Source organism: Ylistrum balloti, unplaced genomic scaffold, assembly GCF_031769215.1.
Source record: "Ylistrum balloti isolate Yb309-2 unplaced genomic scaffold, AGI_CSIRO_Ybal_v1 Utg370434, whole genome shotgun sequence".
Classification (NCBI taxonomy): Eukaryota; Metazoa; Mollusca; class Bivalvia; order Pectinida; family Pectinidae; genus Ylistrum; species Ylistrum balloti.
In genome coordinates this window covers 107,437-133,564 of record NW_026782291.1, presented here as the reverse complement: position 1 = coordinate 133,564, position 26,128 = coordinate 107,437, and the positions used below count along the sequence as shown (strand labels likewise).

General features: G+C 34.2%; 1 protein-coding gene across 1 annotated transcript; it reads right to left on the bottom strand.

Moving 5' to 3' along the window:
- Positions 1 to 3,549: 3,549 nt before the first annotated feature.
- LOC132554720 (solute carrier family 23 member 1-like) lies at positions 3,550 to 25,639 on the bottom strand. The gene is made up of 15 exons (XM_060219032.1): positions 25,460 to 25,639; positions 24,462 to 24,518; positions 14,512 to 14,631; positions 13,472 to 13,629; positions 12,039 to 12,151; positions 11,760 to 11,809; positions 10,943 to 11,124; positions 10,470 to 10,587; positions 8,392 to 8,548; positions 7,240 to 7,389; positions 6,301 to 6,404; positions 5,201 to 5,330; positions 4,707 to 4,850; positions 4,117 to 4,212; positions 3,550 to 3,767 (listed from the first exon to the last, which is right to left on the bottom strand). The coding sequence occupies exons 1-15, from the start codon at positions 25,637 to 25,639 to the stop codon at positions 3,550 to 3,552; spliced, it is 1,977 nt and encodes a 658-aa protein (XP_060075015.1).
- Positions 25,640 to 26,128: the final 489 nt, after the last annotated feature.

Below are 26,128 nucleotides of genomic sequence, written 5' to 3'. Positions count from 1 at the left end.
TTAATTTATTAATCCATGCAGTGGAATATAAACAATTTATGTTGAATGCACAAGGTAGTTTTAATGATGTTTGACATTCTTTGATGTAATTAGAAACAAGTGTATCAGAACTTATTGCTTGTCTAGCTGTTGAAAGCAAGGCAAGCTAAAATGAAAAAGTCACGTAAAAGGGATCTATAAAATTCTCATTACACAAGACAAAAGCAAATCAACATACACCAAAGAATTAAGGAAACAATCTTGCAGACATTTATAAATCCTGACGTGATAATTGCTAGTGCTAATAAGTCGACTTAAGACATAGAAAACTTACAAATGTTTAGTTTCCATGCATATCAGGAATGGAATGTTGATAGGAAATATTACCTCAAATTGTGTTAAGACTGTTATTTCATGTCTAGATAAGAACATCTGTAGGATATGATTCGACAAAAACACATCCAGATTATTGTCAGTTTTGCCCATACAGGTAGAAATTCGTCTTTTAAAGACCTGTCATTGAGCAAATTAAGAAAAGATAACACAACTTTAAAGACATGTCACCGAGTCAAGGTTATAAAATTTAACACAACTTTAAAGACATGTACCTGAGTAAAGGTTATAAAAAATAGTACAACTTTAAAGAGATATACCTGAGTCAAATTTAGAAAAGATAGCACAACTTTAACTAATAATACACTTTTAACAACTTATCGTTAACCTCGCTAGTTTAATTATTAACAACCCTTCTACCAGAGCAAATACCCCAACTTCACTACACTAAACATTTCTTATGATGCCTTTGTTTATTATAATGTAGGTAGGAACGACAACTCTAGCAGAGCTTGGAAAATATAGCTGTATATAAAAAGAGATGTAACTGTACTATATTGTAGCGATTCTGCACTAGTTTATTCAAGTTGTGCATCCTTTATTTTATTTTGGATCTTTTGAATGCTTGATTCCTCCATGGTAAACCACTACATATTATCAAACGAAATAATGAAAACTAAATACGCACATAAACAGCAGCTGATTCATACTGGTATCACTTGCAAGTGAGAAAAATATAAAGTCCTTGTTTCTGGATAAATAACAAATACATTTCATCTCGTTTGATGGAAACTTCGTGTTTTTCATTTGTAAGCAAATATCAAACTGTTACTCACCAAGAAACAAAAGATGAATATACACCTTATATTTATCTATTTATTTTCTATTTTATCTATTAGCATTTTTAGTTACGTTATAAAACAGTTTTGATTTGAGAGAATGATAAGAAAATGATATTGCAAGTCGGTTTTGTTTCTTGATAAATCAAACATATTTCATGCAAGGAATACATAAACTTATATCAAATTTCTACTATGTGTACATGCAGCATTAACCGGGCGAATTAGAAAAATACATAAAACTGCAGTGCCTTAATTAGCCATAGTGGTGAGTTATTTTAGAAATGTTAAAGGTGGATCAACAAGGTACTATGTGGAGCACTCTTTCCGACCTCAGCATAAATAAGTAATCAAGTTGTGAGCTATAGAAAAACTTTAAGATGGCGTGTTTTGCTGATACAAGCATTTTGTGAGGTACTAATATCTGTGATTGCGAGAACATGAAGTTGTAACCCCTTATAACTTGTTCACTTCTGTTTAAACATCAAAGCATTTTGTTTTCATTGATTTTGAGTGTGAAAACATATTTCAATTGACACACACATAATAAACCCGAAAGTAAATATCAGCTATTAACCTGTGTTGAACATGCTTTACATATTGAGGATATATTAAGGTGTAATTTACACTTTCGAACTATTTCCTATCTAATCCTTGAATATATGAAAACTAAAATATCCCCCCCCCCTTTCAAATTGTTCGTTTTTAGGGTTTATCGCCCCTTGAACAGCCAGGGCCATTTTGAGGCGGTGTTTCCTTAACAGGAATACACATCAAGTCTGCAAGTGTCTTTCCCTGGGATAAGATCATGACTGTGGTAACAGGTTTGTTTCTCAGCTTGATAAAAAATAAATCTGAACAGGTATGGATTTCGCATTGATAGCTGCTATTAATTGGTCTACTAGCTCATTCTCGCGATGATAACAATCGATTTAAGATGTGTATACGATTACGTGTTTTCACACTGTTTTCATCTCCTTATGTTTTTTTTTTTTTTTTTTTTTGCAATAAGTGACACGCACTTTTAACACAAACAAATGTAGAGGTCATGAACTTCAGGTCACGAGACATCACAGAAACATTCATATATATATATATATATTATATATATATATGTATCTGCACACTACGACAAGAAACAACACAACAACGAATATGAATGAAAAAGGCCACCCTTACAGAGAGGGTGACTTTGTATTTATTTATGAAATTCAAAACATATCTTACAGTTACAAAAAGCATAAAATGAACAAAAGATTATTTTTTAAGTAATTATAATAAAAAGCCAATGAGGAGTTAACAAAAAAACCTCCACAAAGACATGACAAAATGTCTTCCCCACAAATATATATTCATATTCAATAATTTAGTCTTTATCCTATATTTGGTAAAGTTGTTTTTGTTTTTGTTTGTTTGTTTGTTTTTTTCATAATGTGTTGTTTTGATGAGATACGGGTTTCTCCATTTATATTTCTATAATTCAGTGTTACACATTCATCATTCAGGAAGCATGACTATATAGTTCTTTATTATCTCACAAGTTTCATGTTGCCGTGAAAAGTAATTCAAGATACCAATAGTTAGGTATTGTTCAGTCACGCTCTGGAAGACGGCAGTGTAAATATCGTGGTAACAAACACTGTAATAGTTAAAGTATACCTGTTCCGATAGCTGCATATATAAAGACGACATAGCCTACTCGTTCCACAGGTGACATAGTTACGTTAAGTGTTTTTTTAATATTTGTTGAAACTTTACTCAGCTGTGAATCTTTTTTGTCATCCTCGATATTCAGCCTAGAGTACGATTAATATCACCTGATTTATTGATGTGAAAACATGCAACACAAAATAAAGATTGTCCAAAACATAACACAAGAGTAACATTATCCAATTCAGATTTATATACATCAGAATCAATAAATCCATTTAATAACATTATACAACTATTTCGTCTTTTAAGGACTCTCTGCGATTTTGAGGTGAAACCCAACAAGACTTTCGCATTTATATATATATTTGTTAGCATTATATCAATGAATCGAAACTTAGTACGATGTGTTTCTTGTTTATATAGATCCGCTATGAAATTATCTGGAAACTTGAATCCATATGTAATTGATAGTAAAATACATATATTTAGAAAGTATAACACACATACAATCCCTTTCATAGTTAGTTAGTGCATGATAAAACAAAGCGGTATTTCTAATGTACCTGTCTACTTCTATCATCATGTAGTTTAAAAAAGGACTTTCTAAATCTCAATAATGTACATTATCCCAAATGGTGAACGTCAATGTGATTCTGGCTAAAGTGTTGAGTCGGTATGTTTTCCTTTTTGATAAATTCAACTATCTCTCGAGGTCTTGCTCAATGTTAATGAAAACAGGTATTCCCTAACTATTATCGTTCGGGCAACACGCGTCCATTCCGAGAAAGGTCGGTGAGAAAGGGAGGTAATAAGTCCATTTCCACTTTCGTATGTAATTCATACCAATCGGCAGGTCATAGGTCCTCAAGGTCATTGTATTATTATTATCATCGCCAGCAGCATCTTCTCCACCGTCTTCAAACACTTCCCGCCAGGCAAATATCCCTCGTTCCTCCGCAGTACCTGATTTCATGAAGAAACATAGCTATTTTGTCAATATGCATCATGTATTTTTTGGTATGTAAATGTCACCATATCACATGAATACTCAAGGTATTGATACTCTTATACCAACGACATTTAGCTTTAAAATAATCTGAATATGATACTGCAATATGATAGGTTGTTTACGTACGAGAGGCTGTCCTTTGAATCTTTTGTTAGCCTGAATAAATTTACCACTAAATTTCTATAGAAATAAAAATAGTTTTAATTATTACATAACATTTCTTTTTTAAAAATCGTCCTCCGGATTTGGCGTTATCATGATTTGAGCCACTACGCAAGATACTGATAAACAATTTTTGCCTACCGGGCATAAGGTTATCCAGAATAACCGCTGTAAAACAGGCCATGAAAATGTTGTTTCCTAGTAAGGCTGTGATGACCTGTCGAGGTCCGGATGCAACTACAGGTACACATCAGACAACTTTTAATTTCAAAACACATTTAATATCAAGCTATATATATATATGTATATATAGTTTATAAATATGTAAATACACGATTATTTTAGGTCACAAAGTATGTTTTGACTAAATGTCTTTCGTGACAAACAGCATAAGCATAGTGTTTTAAAGTGTTTCGAATACATCATACATTGCAAGCGACATTCGTATTAATCCACTAGTAGGCAAATCGACAAACATTATTAGAATGATAAATCTAGATATTAATTATACACATTCTATGTATTCAATGAGTAACAAACTAGATTAATTCATGCATATGATAGAAAATGTAGTACAATTACATAGCACCCGCAAAGCCAACCACAAATGTCAAATAATTATGCATTAGCAAGGTGATATTCTTTTTATGGGGCTGTAAGAAGAGAGTCGGTCATTAATGTATTACTAGGGTTCGGAGGTTTATAAATGTATATCCGGTTGAGTAACTTACGTTGTAGAAATAAATCCTGATTGTCTGTTAACCACTGTGGTAAGGCCAATCCAACAAATAAGGACATGCCTAACACTATCATGTTTCTTGGAGAGTTAAGGTCGACGTATTGTAGATTGGACCCTCCAACAGCAGTTAATACAGCTAAGAAGTAAACGAGAATAACATATTAATCTTCTGAATTGTTTCTTCTATATATCTAGTAGTAAAAAATAGAAGTAAAATAGTATTTCATCGAATAGTCAGCTCTTTACATTTATTTATGTAGATTGTACAAAAGACACACAAGTGAATGGCACCTTTTCATAATTTAGAGTGAGATACAGTAGAGTCAATATGGTGTTGCAACTAAGACATCGCTGTGAATGGAAACATTTTGGAACATGATCTTACTTCAATGTAAATGGATGTATTTAACCCCTGTATTATTAATTAGGTTTCGTGTATCTAACTTAACTCATGCCTAAAAGTAAAAGTCTCTTGTGATACATTACCAAACAGGACAATGAAAGCAGCTCCGATTATCGGGTCTGGCACAGTAACAACAAACGCACTCATCTTACTGAAGCAGCCAAAAAACATGAGCATTAGTCCAGCGACGAGCACTACCCGACGGCTTCCAACCTACAAGTGTACACACTGCTATAAGTTCACAACGTCAATCATTACAAAGCTTTATGAGTCTTTTTTGTAATCTATTGTTCTCAATTAAGATGTATTTCACAAGTTTCAGACTAATTATAAAAGAAAAAACCTTAGCTATTATCAGATAGTGTGTTATTTTATATTATCATAGTTGGAGGTTTGTTCTGAGTGACAAAATGATGCCACAAACTGTGTGAGCAGCTAAATTGTTCTAAATTTATTATTTTCTTTATGGAAAGTCATTCGGTCACTACCGGTAGGTCTAAACGCCAGGTAAATATGCGCATAACAACAAATCACTTTATTTCCGACTGTCAAAATATCAACAGAAGCTCGCTAGAAATCAGTTTTCTTAAAAGACATGGTAATTGCATCCAATTTTCTCATTAACATCCTTAATCAAAGGAAATCAAGCTTATATTGTACAGTCGCTGTCAATGTTTATAATCTGTCTACTGAGTACCAGTGAACTAGTTGGCATTATTTCAGCCGACGGTTGTGTGTAATCCAATTTAATGTAAAGCAAGACATCAGCACCCCCAACAAGTGTCATTAACCATTTTTAATTTTTAATATTGGCTCATCCCTAGTTATTTTTAAGTCAAATACACACCGGATATATGCTTATCTAAATGGCCAACGTCATGATACATTAACATTGAAGAATGTGGGATTATGACATAAACAAGAAACATAAGTCAGCATATACGGACAAACATTGAATAGACTAACGACTTTACTGCATGTTCTAGAAACGAATGACGTCAACTGAAACGTAATCTCGTATTTTATTCCATTGTGTTATAAGACCAGTTTACGTTTTACTAAATTAATGTCAAAAACAAATGCAAATAGTTTAAGTGTCGCACAGGTGGCATTGTTTACATGTCACTATAGAGTGTTTTATGTGTTTACAGAATTTAAAGAAGAAAACGTTCAGAAAGCAAACCTTGGTTAGACTTATAACGCCGATATTTTGACTACATGAGGTCACACCAAATCCAGATCCAACCAAAATAGCCAGGATACAATCGATACCTTCAAGCAGGATGCCTGTCATCAAAAACAATCAATTATCATTTATTAATTTATCAATTAATAGACTTATATACATATCAGCAAAAGTAGGATGTAAACTGCATCATACAGCAGTTTCGTCTTTCTGGGATCTAGTAGTGGTGAGAAGGATCCAAGTTGTAAAGAACAGATTGAGTGATGATCTAATCCAGTTATATTGATTTATAACGGAAGAACGATAAGACAATTCTGAACGTTTTCACAATTACAGTGAACTAAAACATGGTATCCCTGGTTTACATTAAACCATGGATAAGACCATTTTATGAAAACGTCTTTTGTTATATCTTTCTACAGAAAATAATTTCTGTTATGACAAAACGGGTATATAGTGATATGAAATTAGCCTCTATTACTTGCTTCTTGTCTGAGCTAATGATATCACAAAACTAACGAAACGTTGATTTCGAAGGTTAAACAAAAGTCTTCGTTTCTGACATAGCTGGTTTCAAAGCCATTAAAACCCGTCTCAAAAGTAAGGCCTCATATATATTAGGAGTTTTGTGGTATTGATAAGGAAACTGAAATACTTGGGATGATTATTTTCTGAGAACGGATTTGGAAATTCTAATTTCAACAAAATTTTCATGTGCTTGAATGCGTGTACTCTAAACATCTCAATTAGCAAACACAAATTTATCTATATAAGTAACTTTTTTCAGGATATGCTCATATCCGAGGTTGGCTTGCAAAGTGTATGTTTTTCCCCGGTCACAAGACATGTATTTTTACTTAAGAATATTATGAAGGAAAGGAACCCGAAGCAACAAATAACTGCTTGGATAGGTGAGCAGATTTGAAGAATACAAACCTCTGTTGACAGCGGAAGGTGGTGGGGGTACCGCCCCTGCTATACGTGCGCACGTGTAATAGTCTCCAATCGACTCTATGATAGAGGTTAACACACCTGCGATCATCCCCACGAACATGGCGGTATTAAACACAGGTAAACCAAACTTTCCTAAGAAATGGTACAAAAAGAGATATTGTATATTTACAAGCAAAAAGTATTTTTTTCTAAAATTCATTATATATGTATAGAGTAGTACATGAGTGTTTAAATGTTAAGCCCTTTATGAAACGAATTCAAGAATTTGAAATTTTAGCGAGTGTTTTAAGTGAAAAGTGAAAAAATGTAAGGGGTTAAATAAGTTCATTTCATCATTTGCACATCAGATGATAACGAATATTGTAAAGTGCAAATATTTCCACATAAAAATTATTTTGACTTTAAATATTTTGTCTCCATTGTAGCGTAGCAGCAAGTGCGTGAGCATCGCTTTTTAATTATCTAAATTTGACATCAAGCTGTGTTAAATTACACGTGTAGTATGTAAAAAGTTACATTCATCGAAAAACAAGGCAGGTTAGTCGAGATCCTGACATTGCGAAAACAACATGGTATTTGAAAAAGATTATCTGTTAGAGAGTTAAAAAAGGATACGTATATTAGTATATACACTTTAACGTAAGTAAGCAAGATTTTCGAAATTTTGCAATTTGGATACATGATATTGTTATGTTACGGTTCCGTGATTGTCGTTACCTCATATCACAGGTAGATTGTGGATGTATAGTCACCCGGTAACCATAGTGAAGGAAGGCATATTTACAAAAAGTGAATATCTACAGTTTTTGTATCAAAACCGAGATGATATCGTCCCGAGTATTTCTCGAATAGTTATTTTTCACAACATCTATATAAATAGATTACTTGTCTCTCCTCGTTTTTTTTTATTAAAATAACTTATATGGGAAATTATTGCGCATTATCGCGTAACGAATGTTCTGTCTTTTGTCAGTATAATGTGACCTTGTTGGGGTGCCCTGCGACAGGAGGCACTATCGAGTAGTCATCAGTTTATTTTGACACGTTAAGTAAATATTACACATTTAATTTAATTTTCAGAAATAAGAATATATATACTACGAACTAATTGGTTGAATTTCAAGTAATTCCTACCTGGATAAGGAAAAGAGAACCAAGGGGCCACGCGTAAAAAATCCGTTCGGAGATCTGTCCTCGCCTCATAACCGTAAACTGTTTCGTCTTCTGGGAAAACGTTTGTAACAGTCAGGATATGGCATAACAACCACATCACACATACGGAAATGATTACCTAGTAAATAGCAATTGGATATGATTAGTAGGTATGAAACAATACATATAGGTATTACATTAAAAATTTAAAACATGAGGTACACAATGGAATTTGCAGAGCAAAAACAAAAACAAAAACCCCAAAAAAATTAAAAAAAAAACCATAGTCCAACTGAAATTCAATAAAACTAGAGCAAATTATAAACAAAAGAGCAAAATTCACTCCTGAAAAAGTACAAGTATAATATAACCAGATGTTTTGGAAAGTAAGCGTCTTCTGCGACACCCACTATGTAAACCGTGGTCAATTCAAGTAAATAATGTTACGCTCTCAAATGAGAGCAATGTGTACAACAACAGAACAACAGGCCAACAAACATCATGAAAATGGTGATAATGGGTACAAACCCTTGAATATCGAATCAACTACGGCATATAAACACAAGAGGTTGGGGAGAAAGGAATGTTGCTATCCTGAAATGGAAAATTCACACTAGGGAAATTGTCAAGTTTATCATACATCTTTGTGGAAAGCTGTCCATGTTGGTTTCGTTGTTGGAAAAGACCGAAACAAGCAGCTGATGTAGAAGAGACTGTCGTGTCTTTGATTTCCGATTCTACTAGATATATACAATAGACGTGGACAATAAATTCCATGTTATTTAATGACAAAACTTTGCAAGGTCTTTGTGACCTGTTCTGATAAGCTCTTCAATAGGTTTAGCCAAGTTTGAAAACAAAAACAAGTCAGGCAACAGAGGGGCACAGTTCGTTCCCATAGGTATGCCAATAGCCTATTGGAAGATCTTACCACCAAACTTGGCTAGAATTTCATCCTCCCTATATTTCTCTTTTTCATTTGGACATATGGAGTATAGCTCAAAACCATATATTTATACCATTGTTCAATTTTTCTGTGAGGAGAATGGTTATATAACAAGAGCACGAAGGCGTTCCTCCAGTTTAAAATGGAGTATGGTGATGTACAGGATGGAAAAATCTAATGTTTTAACGATATTTATAATGGTATTTCCGGTTAACGTAAGAACTAGAATTAATAACATGAACACACTAAATTTTCATCTTGTTAATTAGTAAAAGTAAGCACAGGGATGTAGATCCCGTTGTTGTATACATTCTTCTCATTTCAGAACGTGACATTAAGTACTTAGATTGGCCAACATTTACATGGTGGGTGTCGTCGATGAATCAAGACTCTTCCGGAACATCTTGTCTTATTCTTCATGTAAATTTCTTTTGTCCATATTTTGCCCTGGATTTTATGGAATTTTAGTTTGAATTATTATTTATGCCATGTTGGTGTTTTTTTTGTTTTTTGTTTTTTGTTTTTTTTTAGATAAGGCGTCACGTTTTAAATTTCAATTTCAGATTTACGGAAAATACAACATTTATTGAATGATGTTTGGGGTAGTGTACATCTCGAACTTAACAATTCTTTTGATCAATTGAGATTTTCTTTAGTCGCTTCCAAGGTTTTAAAATTTGAGCCCACAGTCTCAATGACTAGTTCAAGATTGAAGAAACAGTTGCGTGATTCAGTTCTAATTTCAATATGCGTCTATTGTAGGTGTTCATGACATTATAGCTAAATTATAATTCAAGCCTGCCTCATACAGCTGTGTTGTCCTTCTAAGCCTTGTGAAGCAAAGTGACTTAAAGGTTGAAATTAAAGAGGTGAAAAATCTTAGTTGGTCGAAAAATGTCAAAACATGATGAGGAGATGCACTATGTCGTGGTCTAGATATACACAATTAGTAAATTACTGTCAACACGATCAAATCTTTTCATCACCCTTACTGTCATATACAACCACTTTTTCCGTTTAGATAGATTGCAGATTCCATTTTGTATGATTGCAGTAAGACACCTAGCTTTAAATGTTTGTGAACCAAACATCGACTCCCTTTTTATCAACTTACCGAGAACATTTTGTGAAAGACTACATTTGTTTTGGCCGGGCACATCTTGCATCTGCATGGCACTTTCATAGAGAATGATGGTATACATTCAGATAATAACACGATGAGTATGATCGTTCTGAAAAAAAAATCATTTATTTTTGAAAAGTCATACAACACTTGGTTACCCGACCTCTTTTCTGTCCCATACTTGCTCCAATAGCAAGTGTAACAACACAATGCGGGTGGTCTGAAAGCGTGTTTACTATAAACATAATAAATGAATAAAATCGGTAACTCTAACCAAAACACAGTAATGAGAGCGTAAACCAAATCGCATAGATACACCTTCAAATGAAACAGGACTAAGACATTGTGACGTCATCCGACAAACAGTGTGTATGTATCAAGGTCAAACTCAACGCTTTCAAAATATGTTAACTATAATGTTGAATTACCGGACATGCAATACTCTATATCATTATAGTACTTGCCCTAGCCCAATACCCCAATGTTTTCCCGCTAGCTCAAAGCCAAGCTTTGTGACTCCAAGTCCAATCATCATGATAGTTGGGGCGACTGTGAGTGGTCCAATAAATCGCAGTAAAATGTTTATAATACCACTTGCTCCAATAATGATTTCCACTACGGCTGCCACTATACCAGACCCTGCCAGCTGCAACAACACGAAAAACACACATTTCAACGTGATATTAAATGTATCTTTACTTCAATTTTCAACGATGTCGAAATAATTACATTCAAAGTCAAGCCTGACCATAAAATCCACTCAAGTGGCCTGGTACACAAGTGACCTTTATACAGAGGTTCAATCGCCGAGGATTTGCTTTACAAAAATACCAAAGAAGACAGCTGGCTTTTAAATAAAAAAAAAACTTAAACGAGTTTGCCTATGTTGGCTTAAAATATTGGTTCCTGAGTGATTTCGATAAAGTTAACATAACAACCGTTAGATGGTAATTGCAACCAAATTTCATCACAGAAACGTTCGAAGTAATTGTAGTTAATAATAGACATTCATTTTCATTGATTTTGTACAATGGATATAAAAATAAATTCAGAAAAAATGTCTTTTATACTTTATACTTTTATGAATACGGAAATAGGTAAATCAGAAAAAAAAATCAAATACAACTTTATAACTGAATTCTTAGTCTTATATACGATATGTTTTGCATATAACAAAGCATTTTAACGTGTGTGTCTATGCTTTTTACGTTCAAATATCTTAATTACAGGTTTTGATAGTTTGAGGATAATTAACAATTTGATAACAATTTGACACTTTACCATATTCAAACGTGTTGTCCAGTACACTTCCTCTGACAGTAGATTATTGGCTGGAATAAATTAGGTCAATTTATTGGTCTTAATTATTTTGTGTATAACATTTAAATAAATTAACGTGTCAAGAAATATATTATACTAAAAGGCTTTTGATATTGTATTCAGTTCTTAGATACTATGCAGATTATGCATCAGATGTCATACCTTGACAGAATTGTTAAAAATAATAACCAATGTGGAAAGTAATATTTTCTACTCTTATTACAGCAAAATTCTTACCACCAGCAGTAGAGTTAGCAACAGCGGCAAAATCTGGACATGCGAATTCCTCTATCTCTATCATTGCTAACATTGGCACAACGTAAGCAAAAGCTGGACACTGGACAATCGGCAGTCTATAGAGAAATGATAAATACGGGTTCAGATGATCAGTAATCCAGCATTTAATGGCTTATGACTCATGTTTTTATTGTGTCTTTAGTATTCGAGATAATTGTAAAAGTTTATATAAAAATGTAATGGATATGTCGTCCAACTGGCAAACAAACCCTGTATGGCTTTACATAATGTCAGTTTAGTATTCCTGTTTATATTGCCTAGCCTTGGGAAAACAGACAAGTTGTCCTCACGAAAAGGTGGTATCGCTCTCAACTCAAGTCACATTAAAATGTAGTTACTAGTTTATTACCTTCACTCGACCTACTAGTTCATAATTGCGTCAATCATTTCACTTCCTAAGGAGACACCAGTAGCCAGGACCTATGAGGACAGGTGTATAGGGAGACACCAACAACCAGGGTCATATGAGAGCAGTTGCATAGGGAAATATCAGCTGCCAGGTCATTTTACAACAGGTGTAAAGGGAGACACCAACAGCCAGGGTCATAAAAAGGCTAACGTATAGGGAGACACCAACAGAAAGGGTCATGTGAGGACAAATTTATAGGAGAAACCAGCATGAAAGTTTTGTGAGGACAGTTGTAATAGAGACACCAACAATAAGGTCATAATATGACAGGTGTATAGGGAGACACTAGCAGAAGAAAACGATAGACAAAATGTAGAGAAGACAGGAAAGAAAAGAAACGGGGGCAGGAGGTCGATTTTGGCTTATCAATGTCCCCTTACTAGAGAAAAGATCACAAACGATTATGCAGGGGGACTCACAAAAGAGTCGTCTCTTACGACATGCAGCGAAATACAGCAGGCATTTTCTTTCCTGGCTACTTATAATTTGTATTAAAAGATGATATTTACTGTGTGTTTTATACAATTTTCTATATCACATATTGTTCACAAGGAATAGTTTAACAGTTCCCACTGGTTTAAAGATTATATTCCGTATTATTCTGTCATATGCAATCACTACTTGTACCAAATTAAACGTAAAGAACATTAATTTCTACGACCATTAGTTTTGTCTGATATTAAGCATAACCGGTGCACTATTAAAGACGTTAATAAATAAATCAATTAATAGTGTTGATTGAGGAAGCGATATACAAATTTACTGTATGCCAATAAATATTCGCACTTTTCGTCCATGAACAGGGAGGTCGAATTTAAGATGGGGAAAATTGTTACGTTTCTTATGTTTCTCACTTATGCAATCCCCAGGCGGCGAAATGAAGATGAGGCAAACTCGTGTTAAATGGTAAATGGAAGAAAGCGTCACGGTATATAGTTACAAGGATAAATGTTTAGAGTGCCCTCACCTGCTTCCAAACAAGGTCTGTAAAACAGTTCCTAAGCCACATGCGAACAACATGTTTCCCATCAGAGTCGATGTCACATGTTTGTTTCCAGCAGCACACATAATTGTGGCAAAAATTGCCGGCGTGGCAAGGTTGGAGCTCAACAGCATTAAGTAGTGCTTAAATAGAAGAAAGATGTTGATTTCAAGACAGTTTTATGTTTGATATCGTGATAGTCGGTAAGTTTGTCTCCCGGAGCATTACATTTTATTTCAAACGATTGATTATAGTAATGCTACGTATCGGCGACCTTGAATCCATTAAAACCCGGTATAAGAATTAGGGATTTTTTTTATTTCTAAGTATTCATAATGAATATAATTTATGATATCTCCCAGTTATCTGAATTATATATTAAGGACTATCGACATAAGTAATATTTTCAAGTGTGTTTTCGTCATCAAAGTCTGTATACATAATTACGGGAGGGCATTACGCTACCATTACCATACAAGTACACGAATTTGTGAACACTTTTCTTTAAATTATTGATCATATATTGACAGCTCGCATCCTTCTTTAATACAGAAATCTAATTGCAATGGTATCTTAAGGCAAAGTCACTGATGTCATTCACTTAATAAAAGCTAAACAGCAAACTAAATACATTTCTACAATCAAATCTTAAAAAATTTATGATAGGGAGACACAGATACCAGGTACAGTCCATTTTATCATATAATAAGTAGACATAGAAAAAAATCAAACTTGTAGTAATAGTACAGTGGTCACATGTTACCGAGCAATATCTTAACATGTAATGATTATATATACTTTATGTAAATTTATTACAATATGACCGGAACATGGAAACCGTACACAAATTAAGTACTAAATGATAGCAAACTCAGAAAATGTATGTAATTTCAGTTCTTTACGACCAGTTACCAAAACGTTATACGCAAATTTAGTACAAAATGACGGAACATGGAAACCGTACACAGATTAAGTACTTAATGATCATTAACCTAGAAACTGTACACAAATTAGTGATCACATACCTGGAAACCCAGCAGTATCGTTGTATGCCATGGTGGACAGTCATCTACTTTGTATTGTAAGCCTGTCAATATCAGTGGAGAGGTGCGGGTTTCTTTCAGGTTCACCTTCCTGGTATCATCCTATGAAAACAATACAACATTTATAATGGAAATGCTGAAAGGATAAATATGTAATGTTTGATACTATAATCCTTTTTACCTGCTTCTCCTGATGAAATGGCGGCTCAATCAGCCCGTAATATTCAGACAGCTCCTTGGTCATCATTCGATCTTAAATTGTCAACTAAGTTATACAGATCGATGTTAACTCTTAATAACGATCCTTATCAACTAATGTGTACGTTAATGTATTCAAAACCAGCAGCTATGATATAGATTACTCAGAATTGATATATGCTCAGCAACGACACTAGATGATAATTACTAACTCGATACAGTTTAAATATGTAGAACATAGATGCTCTGTGCCCAGTGGAAAACATCACACAATAAACAGGTATCATAACACGACATCTGATATCGAAGAGGAAGTTGCACTCTAATAGAATAATATTTAGTGCGTAAACACTGCCCGCCTACAGAAGTCATCTGTAAACACAGTCTCTATCTTATTTGGTGTAGTTAACCCAAAAACGACTATAAAGATATATCAAATAGATAGGGAGATCTACATGATAGCAGACCTTATGTTATCATTATTTCTAGAATGTAAGAAAGGACATTGACTTATTGTAGAATATATCGGCCATGGAATTGGGGTATGGGGTAATACAAAATATAGTATATTTCAAAGAAAAAACTTAACCTAACAAATAAAACACTTCGTTGTAACATTCGGTATGTTATGCCAGGTATTTTACACCATTATCAAGATTAACGTTCCTGATGTGCTCTTGTGTGAACGGATTTATATGCTGTCAGTTTCAGACCACTGAACAGAAAATCGTACTACTATACACAATGATTAGCAAACTGCAATGACGAAATGTAGAGTATACCGACATGCCTTCACTGGTGAGTTTCGTTGGTCATATCAATTACTGGTTAGTACATCATGGATATAACACGGGAAATAGTTGGCAAAACCATGGAAAAACAGAGGACAATTACTAACATCATTTGCTCTTCCTAGCTAAAATTGTTTAATTAGTCTCAAGTGACAACGAAGGTTGAACTTGTCCACAGTTGCTCAAAACGTGCCTGATGGTCCCGTTGTTGTAACCTTGATCTCACGTGGGAGCATGACATTGCATACTTGGATTTAGAAAGGTGAACAGGAGAAAACGTTTATCCTTCCCTAAACACTTGGTCTTATTTTTCTTGTACTGTTTCATGAGTCTCCGCGTTGAATTTGAGTTTGGATTATAATTATGTTGACGTGGAGATAAGTGAAGACTTCAGGCATAAATACCCCGCGATTTCATAGTGCATTTCAATGCTGAAAAGCTTTTTGAAAAAAAAAAAAAAAAAAAACAGGAAAGAAAAAAGTCGAATAATTTGAAAATGAATATTACCTTGACATGAAACAGTAATGATTTGAAAAAAAAAAGAAAATTTGTTTGCTTTTCCGTCCAATCAGGTTGATATGATGCCCTCCAAGATCCAAGTCCGTGCGATGTCGTGGTTCACAGGTGACTACTGTTCGATAAAATAATTAATCAAATTACACATCTCGAAGGAATTAATGCTAAGTGCCGGTATTATGTCATTGAAAGGGCGAGTCAGAATACATCTCTGATTTAGATATTGCAATGTGTGTAAAATGTCATTCATGTGCAATGATGTTTGTTTGGTTGTTCTTTTTTGGGGCTTTTTTTCTACATTTCTCTTGGCTTTTTTATGTGCATATTTAATATATCTAAAACTGGAAGTAACACTTTTTTTATGCTTGTTGCATCGGTAACAGATTCGTCCTTATCATCGACACCAACCGAGGGAACTTGAGTAAAAATAGAATAGAAAGGAAGTGAAAAATGGACCCAGATCAAAAGATCAATTTTTGTTTTTTCAATACCCGCCGATCGATAATCATTACATTAAAAACTGGGAATCATATGTGGTTGTTATTATTGATGTACCATTTGACTGTATCAAATACATAAAAATTGGTCTACAATTCGTGATCAATATATTCATAATTACATTGACATCAATTGGATCTGTAGGATCATTAAAAACATAAAAACGCTGACATATAAAAGCAACACCAACAAAAACAAGACAAACAAACAAACAAAATGATAATAATGATAATTAAAACCAAACAACCAAAATTAGAAACAAAAGAAATAATTGAAAAATAAATTCTCTGCTTGTTACAAGATAATCCTAATCTTGTAACATGATCAACAATTAATTGACGATAGAAAAGTTACATGATAAGAATATACACGGCGGGAGGAGTTATTTCCCTTCAAACATTCATGGTCAACCATTAAATGACGATAGAAAAGTTACATTATAAGAATATACACGGCGGGAGGAGTTATTTCCCTTCAATCATTCCTGCTTGGCGATAGAAAATTTAGAAAATGTTAAGACTATATTGTAATATGAAGACATGTGATCAATGGGGTAATAGCGGCCAGGAGAATTTTCAAATTTTCGTGGCAACCTGCCTCTTTATCAAGACACAATTTTTACATGAATCAAAAACATAGATCATAAATCAAAGTTATAAACCCAAATCGAGAGGTGTAACTTAAGGTGTTTCGATAATCCCTTCGCCAAATGGACGCTGAAGCCCCATGATAGCGGACAAAAAAAAACCCCAAGTTGTTGTATGTAAGATGGTGATAAAAATATCAAATATGTTTTATATAAATTTAGGTATGTTTTGTATTCTAGACACTGAGCATAAATGTGATCGCAATGAAAACAATTGCACGCCACACTCCGAGGACAGTGACTAGTCTACCAGTACATTTCGGCCACGTTCTAAATGAGGAATTATTTGATTAAAGATAAGAAAGTTTACTGTAAAAATGTTTAATGTATGTGTAGTTTCAATAAAAAGTTATTTGATAAAAAACACTAGTTAAATGAAAAAAATATATCTACATAAAAGATATAATTTTGAACATCGTCAAATATTCCGCAAAATCGTCAACTCGCCCAAAGAAAAGCCGCCCCATAAAATTCTTCCGGACGAGAGTTAATAAACGGTGCAATCTAGAAAAAAAGGAAGGAAAGCTGATGTAGTAACTAAATAAAGATATTTCTTTTTTTGAAGGAGACGGATAAGTGGGTGGTATTATACTAGTCTCATTTGTAGCTTGCGATGTACCGGCTGCCAGGAATGATTGACCGGACCTATATGTAGTAGCAAGATCATCTCTCGTTCATGCCGAGTGGGTAGCAGCGTTGGAGTTGGTTGATCCAATGTCGTTCCTTACTGACGAGTTGCTGTTCACCACAACCCCTGTGGTGGTCAATGGGTACCACCTGCATGTCATGCCACGAATGATTTGGCATGCTGAAATGTCTTGCTACAGGCAGATCCGGGCGTTTCTATTTGATAGAACATCGGTGATTGTTGGCCCTGATATAAAGTGGTAATTTGGTCCCCCAAGCAGTTTTCATAAATCAGATGATTTCAAAAGAACGTCATGTACTTGTGTATACTGTGAACTGTCCCGTGAATTCAAACGTTGCACGCAGGATACAGCAACCCTCGGGGGTTCAAAGTCTACCAACAGTATCTACGGCGTACTGTCTCGAGGATTACAATATAGACATACAGGTGAATAAATTTGGAATCAGACACAACCGTGTATACTACATTTAACTGTTTAATAGAAAAGACACGCAAGTGAATAGAACTTCTTCAAACATGTAGACTTAGATACTGTAATGTATAATGACTGTTTCGTCCGTCAGGTATGAAACAGAGTCTGGTTAATAACAATTAAACTATTCGAAAAGCAAATGGACATCTCATATATTTAACTAAATGTCACAAATGAACATCTCATACATTTAATTTAATATCACAATCGAACATATACATTGAACTTAATATCACAAACGAACATCTCATACATTGAACTTGATATCACAAATGAACATCTCATACAGTTAACTTAATATCACAAATGAACATATCATACCTTAAACTGAATATCGCAAACTAATCGCACATACTGTTATGTTTTTTCATAGTGAAAACGAGTTTTACAATTCTCATATGAAATAGAAGTTACTGTAAACTTCATTTAATCACATTAAAATGATGGCAATGGTATGTCTCAGAGGACGACACCAATGTATAATGCATGATGTAAGTCAAGTGTTAAGAATATAGTATCTTATTCCAACTTTATTATGAAGGATGTTATTTGCGTTTACATAGCCGTCGAGATTGGGGGTAGTAGACAATGTTGGTTGACTTCAGTTTCCGAGTTTTGTCGTGAAATGAATTATTCGTTTTCATTCATTCCTAAAGCGGCACATCTCAGAAACTTAACATGTAATGAACTTTATTTCTGAAATCAGTAAATATATATAATAGGAAATTTGAGAAGATCGTTGAATCATTCGGTTTGATCCTACAATGTTTCAATCTTAAGGCCCTTAGTATCTCTTTAAAATAACACCATGCAGCTTATTTCATCATTTGTATATCATGTACACTATTCTGACTTTGTATTGAAATGTGCTTTTCATATCTGTGGCTTGTACAAATTCCAAGCATCTTATCAGGCCGATGCAAATGCGAAGCAATGCAAATGACGTCATAAATATTTGATATCACCATAGAAACTATGAGCATATTCAGCCAATCAAAGATCTGCAAGGTCGTATTATACTTGTGCAATACCAATAGCGTATGAAAAGGACGTTGTTAAGCTGATTTAAGATTTTTTTGTTTTTCAGTATTTCATTTGAAATATTTAGATGTTTTACAATGTAGCTACAATGCAAAGTAATACAAAAGACATACATAGCAACTTTCAATAAAAATGTGAAGTTTCCAGCATTGCTGATTTCCCGAAGAGGTAGGTCTAAAGATATTTTCATCCTTCAAGACTACTCAACGATACATTGCTTTGTGCCATCAAAGCCGGTTCCCTTGACTTTATATTTAATCCAAATTAATCGATGACGCATTTGCCTAATTAACTAATTACGTAACTTTGTTACTAAACTATAAACGCCGATTTTCACATAGCAGACACAAAATGATTGATTATCTAAGCGGAACAATTGGCTAAAATACCAAAAAAAAAAAAAAAAACACTAAAACAGTAATAATACCGACAATATCATTTCCTTTTAAGCATTTTGTGAGAAAAGTCCATTTTTTGTGACCAAATTACAATTTGAATGTCTTCCATATTCACTCAATTAATAATCCTTTAGCATATAGATAGCTTTATCTCTTAACCTAACCCTGTCCGAAGAACGAAACTTCATCATGTACAAAGTGTATCACTCCAACGACTTGTTTGAACAATAGTAGACATAGGAGACCACCCTCTTACACTCCAAACCTTTGTGTACACATGTTCCTTTCCTAATACATAACAACCCCTATTACACATAAAAGTAATGCCGACATGTCCTTGAATGGCAATATCTGTCAAATATAATCAGGACATTAAACAGAATATATTATATGACCAATAATGAAATCTTCCCACAATATATTATATACCACATATACGTCAATATCATCAATTCTTCTTTTGACTTTACTTTCCAAATTTTCTACTAAAACGGAGACTTTAATCATCTAATACAGTACCGTTTTCACAATGGGAGGTAGATGTGTAAGTACGGATTGTAAAATTGTCTTCAGGAGAGACATTCAAACCCGGAAATCTTCTAGAAATATAAGACTTCCTCAGCACAATTGGTTGTTTGATGTTTTAAAAGCAGATGACATTAAGTTTACTTATGATCTAGAGATTGGTATGAGAGGTAGATTTCGTACGGGTTGTAAAGTTGTCTTTTGGAGAGACATTAAAGCCAAGACATCTGCTAGAAATATAAGGCTTCCCCAGCACAATTGGTTGTTTAATGTTCTAAAAGCAGATGGCAATAACTTTACTGGTGATCAAGAGATTGGTATGTATGCTTAGTGTTTTAAGAATCATCAGATAAGAAAGCCACAATCTGGAGGTCAAAACGTTGGTGTTGATGATGATACGTGGCGAAACAACCCACTATTTCCCATAGAGGGTCTATAATACGGTCAGTCTTCCGACGCAAACTGCACACTATGACTGAATAGTTTCAATCAAATCTTGACCATATTGCCCGAGCTCAAAAATCAACACTTCATCACAAGGTGTGGCGTCCTTGTTGTAATGAAAGATTTTAACCCTAACGTTGAAATCCACACTGATGAAAGAGAAATGTTGACTTTTCAGCTACCTTCCAGATCAAAGGAAATCATCAATGATCTTTTGATGATAACACAAATCCTATCAAAGCAAAAGTCTTTTGTTACTCTGCGTTCCTCCTCCTGGATGACTCAGATTGTAAAGGTTGGACTGGATGAACAAGAACACAGTTTCTAAAAATTCCTTCGTATTTGTTCATCCTCTATTGGCACTGGTATTTACACTGCAGACCACGAAGATGCACTACTGTTGTTCTGGGTATACAACGAAGACGGGGATATCATGGAAACAATGCTCAACTCTTTAACACGTCAATTTCCAATATATCGAAAACATTTCATTCCATCGTAAAAGCATTAGAAATAACAGTTTTTCCTTTGTTCCTTGGACAGGAACATCTTACAGGAGAAAACATTCTTGAACACAACACTGTGTTCTCTGGAACATTTCTTGGCCAGCAGGCGACTGTCATACTTGACGGTACGTATATATCTTTATTCCTAAGAGTTCTGATCACAAGCTCCAGATAATCTCCTACTGTGGTCAGGAGAAGCGGAACTACTTGAAGTCCGTGAGCATAGCCCTACTTCCCTGTCTGATGGTTACATTGTGGACACAGTAGGACATTTTCGTGGAAGCGATAATGATGTGAAGATTACAAAAGCCACCATGGATAACCTCTCCTGACTAAAGAAAGATGACAATATCGTTGTTAATCGAGGGTTTAGGGATGTTTTTACCTCATTTGGAATCAAATGTTTTGACAACAAATATGTCGTCTTATCTAAAACCTGGGCGGACTCAACATGACGACCTACAAGCTTACAACCACGATAGATCCATAACTAAATCTGTATGGGTAATAGAGTCACACCACAGACGATTCAAGCAATGGGTGTTTTTTTTAAACACAATCAGTAACCTTTGCATCCAAAACTTACAAAAGGTTTAAGACAAACCTCAAATAGTATAGTCATTATATATGGTCAACTTGGACAATTAGAACTACATTATTGTACGATATAGATCAACACTAACATGGCCAATCAGATTCTAGGACGAAGAAGCCATATTGGATTTCAGATTATAATGTTTAATGTGTAAACCAACTTAAATCATTTTGCTTTCTTGTTAAAATATTGATTCAGCAGTTGTAAGAACATTTAATTTTTGTGGTTATCAGGGAACATGACGGCCATTTTGAAAGTTGGAATTTCACTTTGGTGGCTTATTATTGTAGCTGACAGTCACTTTGTATTAATGAAATAATAGTGAACATTTCATTTCAGTTCACTTTACAATGCTTCAATCCAAAACAGACTTGGCCCTTTGTTTTCTTAAAAATACATAACAATGTTGTTAATCAACTTAAATTACTTTCTACAAAACTCCTAATTACTCTTTTCTGGCAATTCATTGTACACTGTTTGACGGTGTTTTAGCAGATAATTATGAATGGACTCCAACAGGAAGTTGTACTTTTGACTTTCAGAAAATTTCGCTGAATGTAAAGAGAACATGTTCTTTCTCAGAACACATCACATTTTTATCTCCTAATCCCAAGGTATTCAAAACTGTGACTTCATGCTTAGCATATATAATATCTAACATATTATTTCCAGCTTGTTTAGGTTTAGTTTTCTTTCAAAAAATAAGAAAATGATATTGTAGCATTTTCCCCAAAAATCATACATATAAAAAAATACTTTTTGAGAACAAAAAAGCTCTATGTTCTTGCTTATGTACATGTTCTAGACTCAAACGCCTATTTGTAAACGTAGGACTACAGAGACTACCCATAATACATACAAGCTGTTGTATTAGCTTTTTAGGCCATTTTGAAACTCCACTTTTGTTGAAGTATGAGGGCTGATGCACCTCCTCATTTTTTTGTTTACTTTTCTTTCGATAACTTTAGATTTACATGAATATCCTCCTAGGCTTCAGAATTTAGCCCCTTACATCAATGAAGAGTCCTAAAAGGACGAAACAGCTGTATGATAAAGGTTGATTTATTGATTTAAGGTGTTATTCACGTCTGTGTTTTGTATAAGCTTAAAATTCGGTCGTGTTTATAATAAAACAGTAGCTATTTCAACAGTGTACCCCAATGCGTCCAATACTGTCCCGAATACTCAGTGTTATCGATGGGATCTTAAACCCCTGACAAGGTTAACACGTGACTTTGTATCAATATTGTTGCTTTCTTACACTTCATACAGTTTTGTCATATTTGCAACAAGCAGCATGCCAGGTAGAATGACCCAATGCGTTTAGTAATACGGAAAACTTTAAAATGTATTTACACTATCGTCCCTGAAGGTCTTTCCAGCTCTGAATCTGAAATAAAATCTTCAAATTTAAGAATTCCAAGAAGATCCTAAACTATTGATAATGCAAGTTTAAAAAAATTATTTACCTATAAAATCTGAGAAATATATCTATCCATGGGTAGTTTTATTCTGATCCGTTAAAAAACTCACATTAAACTACAGACGATTTTGACAATGAACAATTTCGAAATATTTATCTTGATAAATCAAGTACGGTTTTCCTCATTGGTTGCTATGGTGTTCTGTGGCGGTTTTAAACACATGCTCCTCCGATTTTCAAATGTTCTCGTATGACAATGATGTATTATTTTAACACGCTTAGTATACCACTATAACGTCTTGTGATCGTTTAAACGTAGCTCGTTTCTCTTTTCTCGGGCACCGAGGTGAAATTTTTTGTTTCAATAGACACCGGTATTGGATATGCCTGCTTAAACAACCAGTAATGGGTATTTCTAGTTGTCGTATTTTTCCAACCGGTCTTATTGAGTTATTTTCTACTCAAAGTAAATCAATATCCCTTCATTAAACATTCAAGTGTGTAAACACGCCATCGCTTGTAGTGGACCGTAACGGCTTGATATTCATTCATAACTAGTGGTACTTGATAAAACTAATACACAATAAATATTTGATGATTAGACGAGGTTATCCGCCCGTAACTTCAATATAGAAAACTGCATGCTATATAACTAAATGCCAAAATATACAGAGAAATTCAAGAGTCTTTTTTCCGATTGTAACTTAAATAGTGTTGAAGATGAGTTCTTTCTATTGTAAAATACCTTTATTATTCTAAATTTAGAATGATATAATTACCTGATGTTATGAAAACGAAAGAAATAAAAAAAATTGGCTAAATGCATAAAATCATCTTCTGTTTTGAGAAACTAATAAATCTGATTGGCTGCTCTCTTCAGGTGTACTTAGTATTTTGTTTTTGTATAATTTAGTGACAGTGTTGATCGTGTGCATGTGTGTGTAGGTTATAAATACTGTTAAACAGGTCATGTTTTAGTTATAAACCGATGAGCTGATAGACTCAAGATTACTAGAGAACTTGAACTTACATATTCAAGGTCTTGCTCCCAATAAGACATTTCCCGTGTTAGATATTATCTGCTGATGGAAACGTTGAAAAAAGTTGTGAATGTTTCATTTTATGACATCATGGCCTCATTGTAAAATGTTCTAATTCCTTGTGCAATATGGCGCGTTGTATGTGTTTCACATTCAACTGCACACAGAACAAAAGAAAGTATGTTCTTACATGGATGTCTGTGTTCATGTCTTCACGGTTGAGTGGAGATTTACGTGCATAACCTTCCTATGTATAGCATATACAAACATATCAAAAGTTGACTTAGGAATATGAGTCATGTGATAGAACGTAACGGATATTCAAGGAAGGACGGAAAGAAATACAAAGAGCCTAAATAGCACGGGATGTGACGAATAGTAGAAAGTGTTTAAACGTGTATTAAAAGCAGTGTGTGCGTATGTGTATGTGTGTGAACATACATGTGTAACTGGGTTCTCTTGATATAGACATCACAAAAAAAGTAACTCATTAAAATCGCTTCTGATTCTCGCTCGTTTCCTAGCTATTTCAACCATCTTTCACAATTTTTTGACATTAACCGGCATTTTATTTTGAAAAAAACCCCAAGGGAATGGTGTTTAAAATGATCATATAATTTGTGTAATTTTTTTCTCCCTTTTTCAGTAGAGATGAGATACGTGTATTGACATAGAAAACCGAGGGTAACATACAAAGATACGTCTAATCCGAAGTTCTCTAGATCTAGAGACTCAAAAATAGCAAAAATGCGTGGCCAGCTACTAAACAACGATACAGTTGCATTTTGAATGTCCTTTGGGCGAAAAAGTTTACTCAATTTGATAGAGAGACATCAAAATGCTTTCTGGATGTTTGTACTTTACACTGTAAGTACACTTCCTTAGATATTTTCAAAATGTTCACAAATTCAAAGCTTTATAAGATTTGAAACGATACAAAATAATACCTACATTCGATTTTGGAGATCTGTCCAAAATATCTGTTCTAAATCTACAACGGTTTTGAAACACTTCATTCCGTAATGTACAGGCTGTTACATATATATATATATGTACGTTACGGCTTAGCGCTAGCCTACTGCGAATATTTAAACCGCTTCAACGGGTCGGACGAATGAGCGAATCTGAATCGGTAAACGATACTTATATATATCACACACACGTACACACATACATTTTCAAACCTACCTGGTCCAATTTTTGTTCAGTATTTTCCCCTACGGCACTATATTTGCGGTCTGCTTCCGAAATTTCTGTCTCCAGGAATGCTTGATTTGCTGTGCCCAAGTTATTTTTCCTTTCGGACGGAACATCTAAGCTTGAGAATTGCATATTTGTAATGGAAACTCCATTCGATGCAGACGCCATCTTCTCAGGTGGAGGTCTATTATCATACAAGTACTGTAGTTGTCGAATTTTTTCATGTTAATGTGTGTAAAGGAGCTTCGCCGAGCTTTTTCCTTTATGTACAAACAATAATTTTATGCGTCTACAGACTGTACGTGACCTTACCTGATAGTGCCAGGAGCACATTTTCAATTTCGATGTATTGAGTGCAGGTCTTACGACCCATAAATGCATTTTAAATACATCGTTTGAATATGAAACGACTAGTCTAAAATGAAAATTGAATTAATAATATACAGTTTTTATCTCCGTTGCTTCAAAAATAGATTTGCTGCCACGGATTAATTCCCTGTTACTACCAATACACAATATTTGTAAAAAACATTAATAGATTTCATTACTAATAATTTAAATATAACGACCTCATTGCCAGAAAAGAAGTTCTTGTAACACAACCCGTAGAGCATTAGACAAATGACCAGTGCGGAGGTACGACAGACAAATGACCAG

Bases quoted from the DNA above. Each gene is read 5' to 3' on its own strand.
- LOC132554720 (XM_060219032.1), bottom strand. From the start codon at position 25,639: ATGGCGTCTGCATCGAATGGAGTTTCCATTACAAATATGCAATTCTCA. The intron at 11,125-11,759 runs GTAAAGTGTCAA...GTGTTGTTGCAG, and splicing joins GGACAACACGTTTGAATATG to CTGGCAGGGTCTGGTATAGT. The intron at 7,390-8,391 runs GTAGGAATTACT...ACCATTTCTTAG, and splicing joins GTTCTCTTTTCCTTATCCAG to GAAAGTTTGGTTTACCTGTG.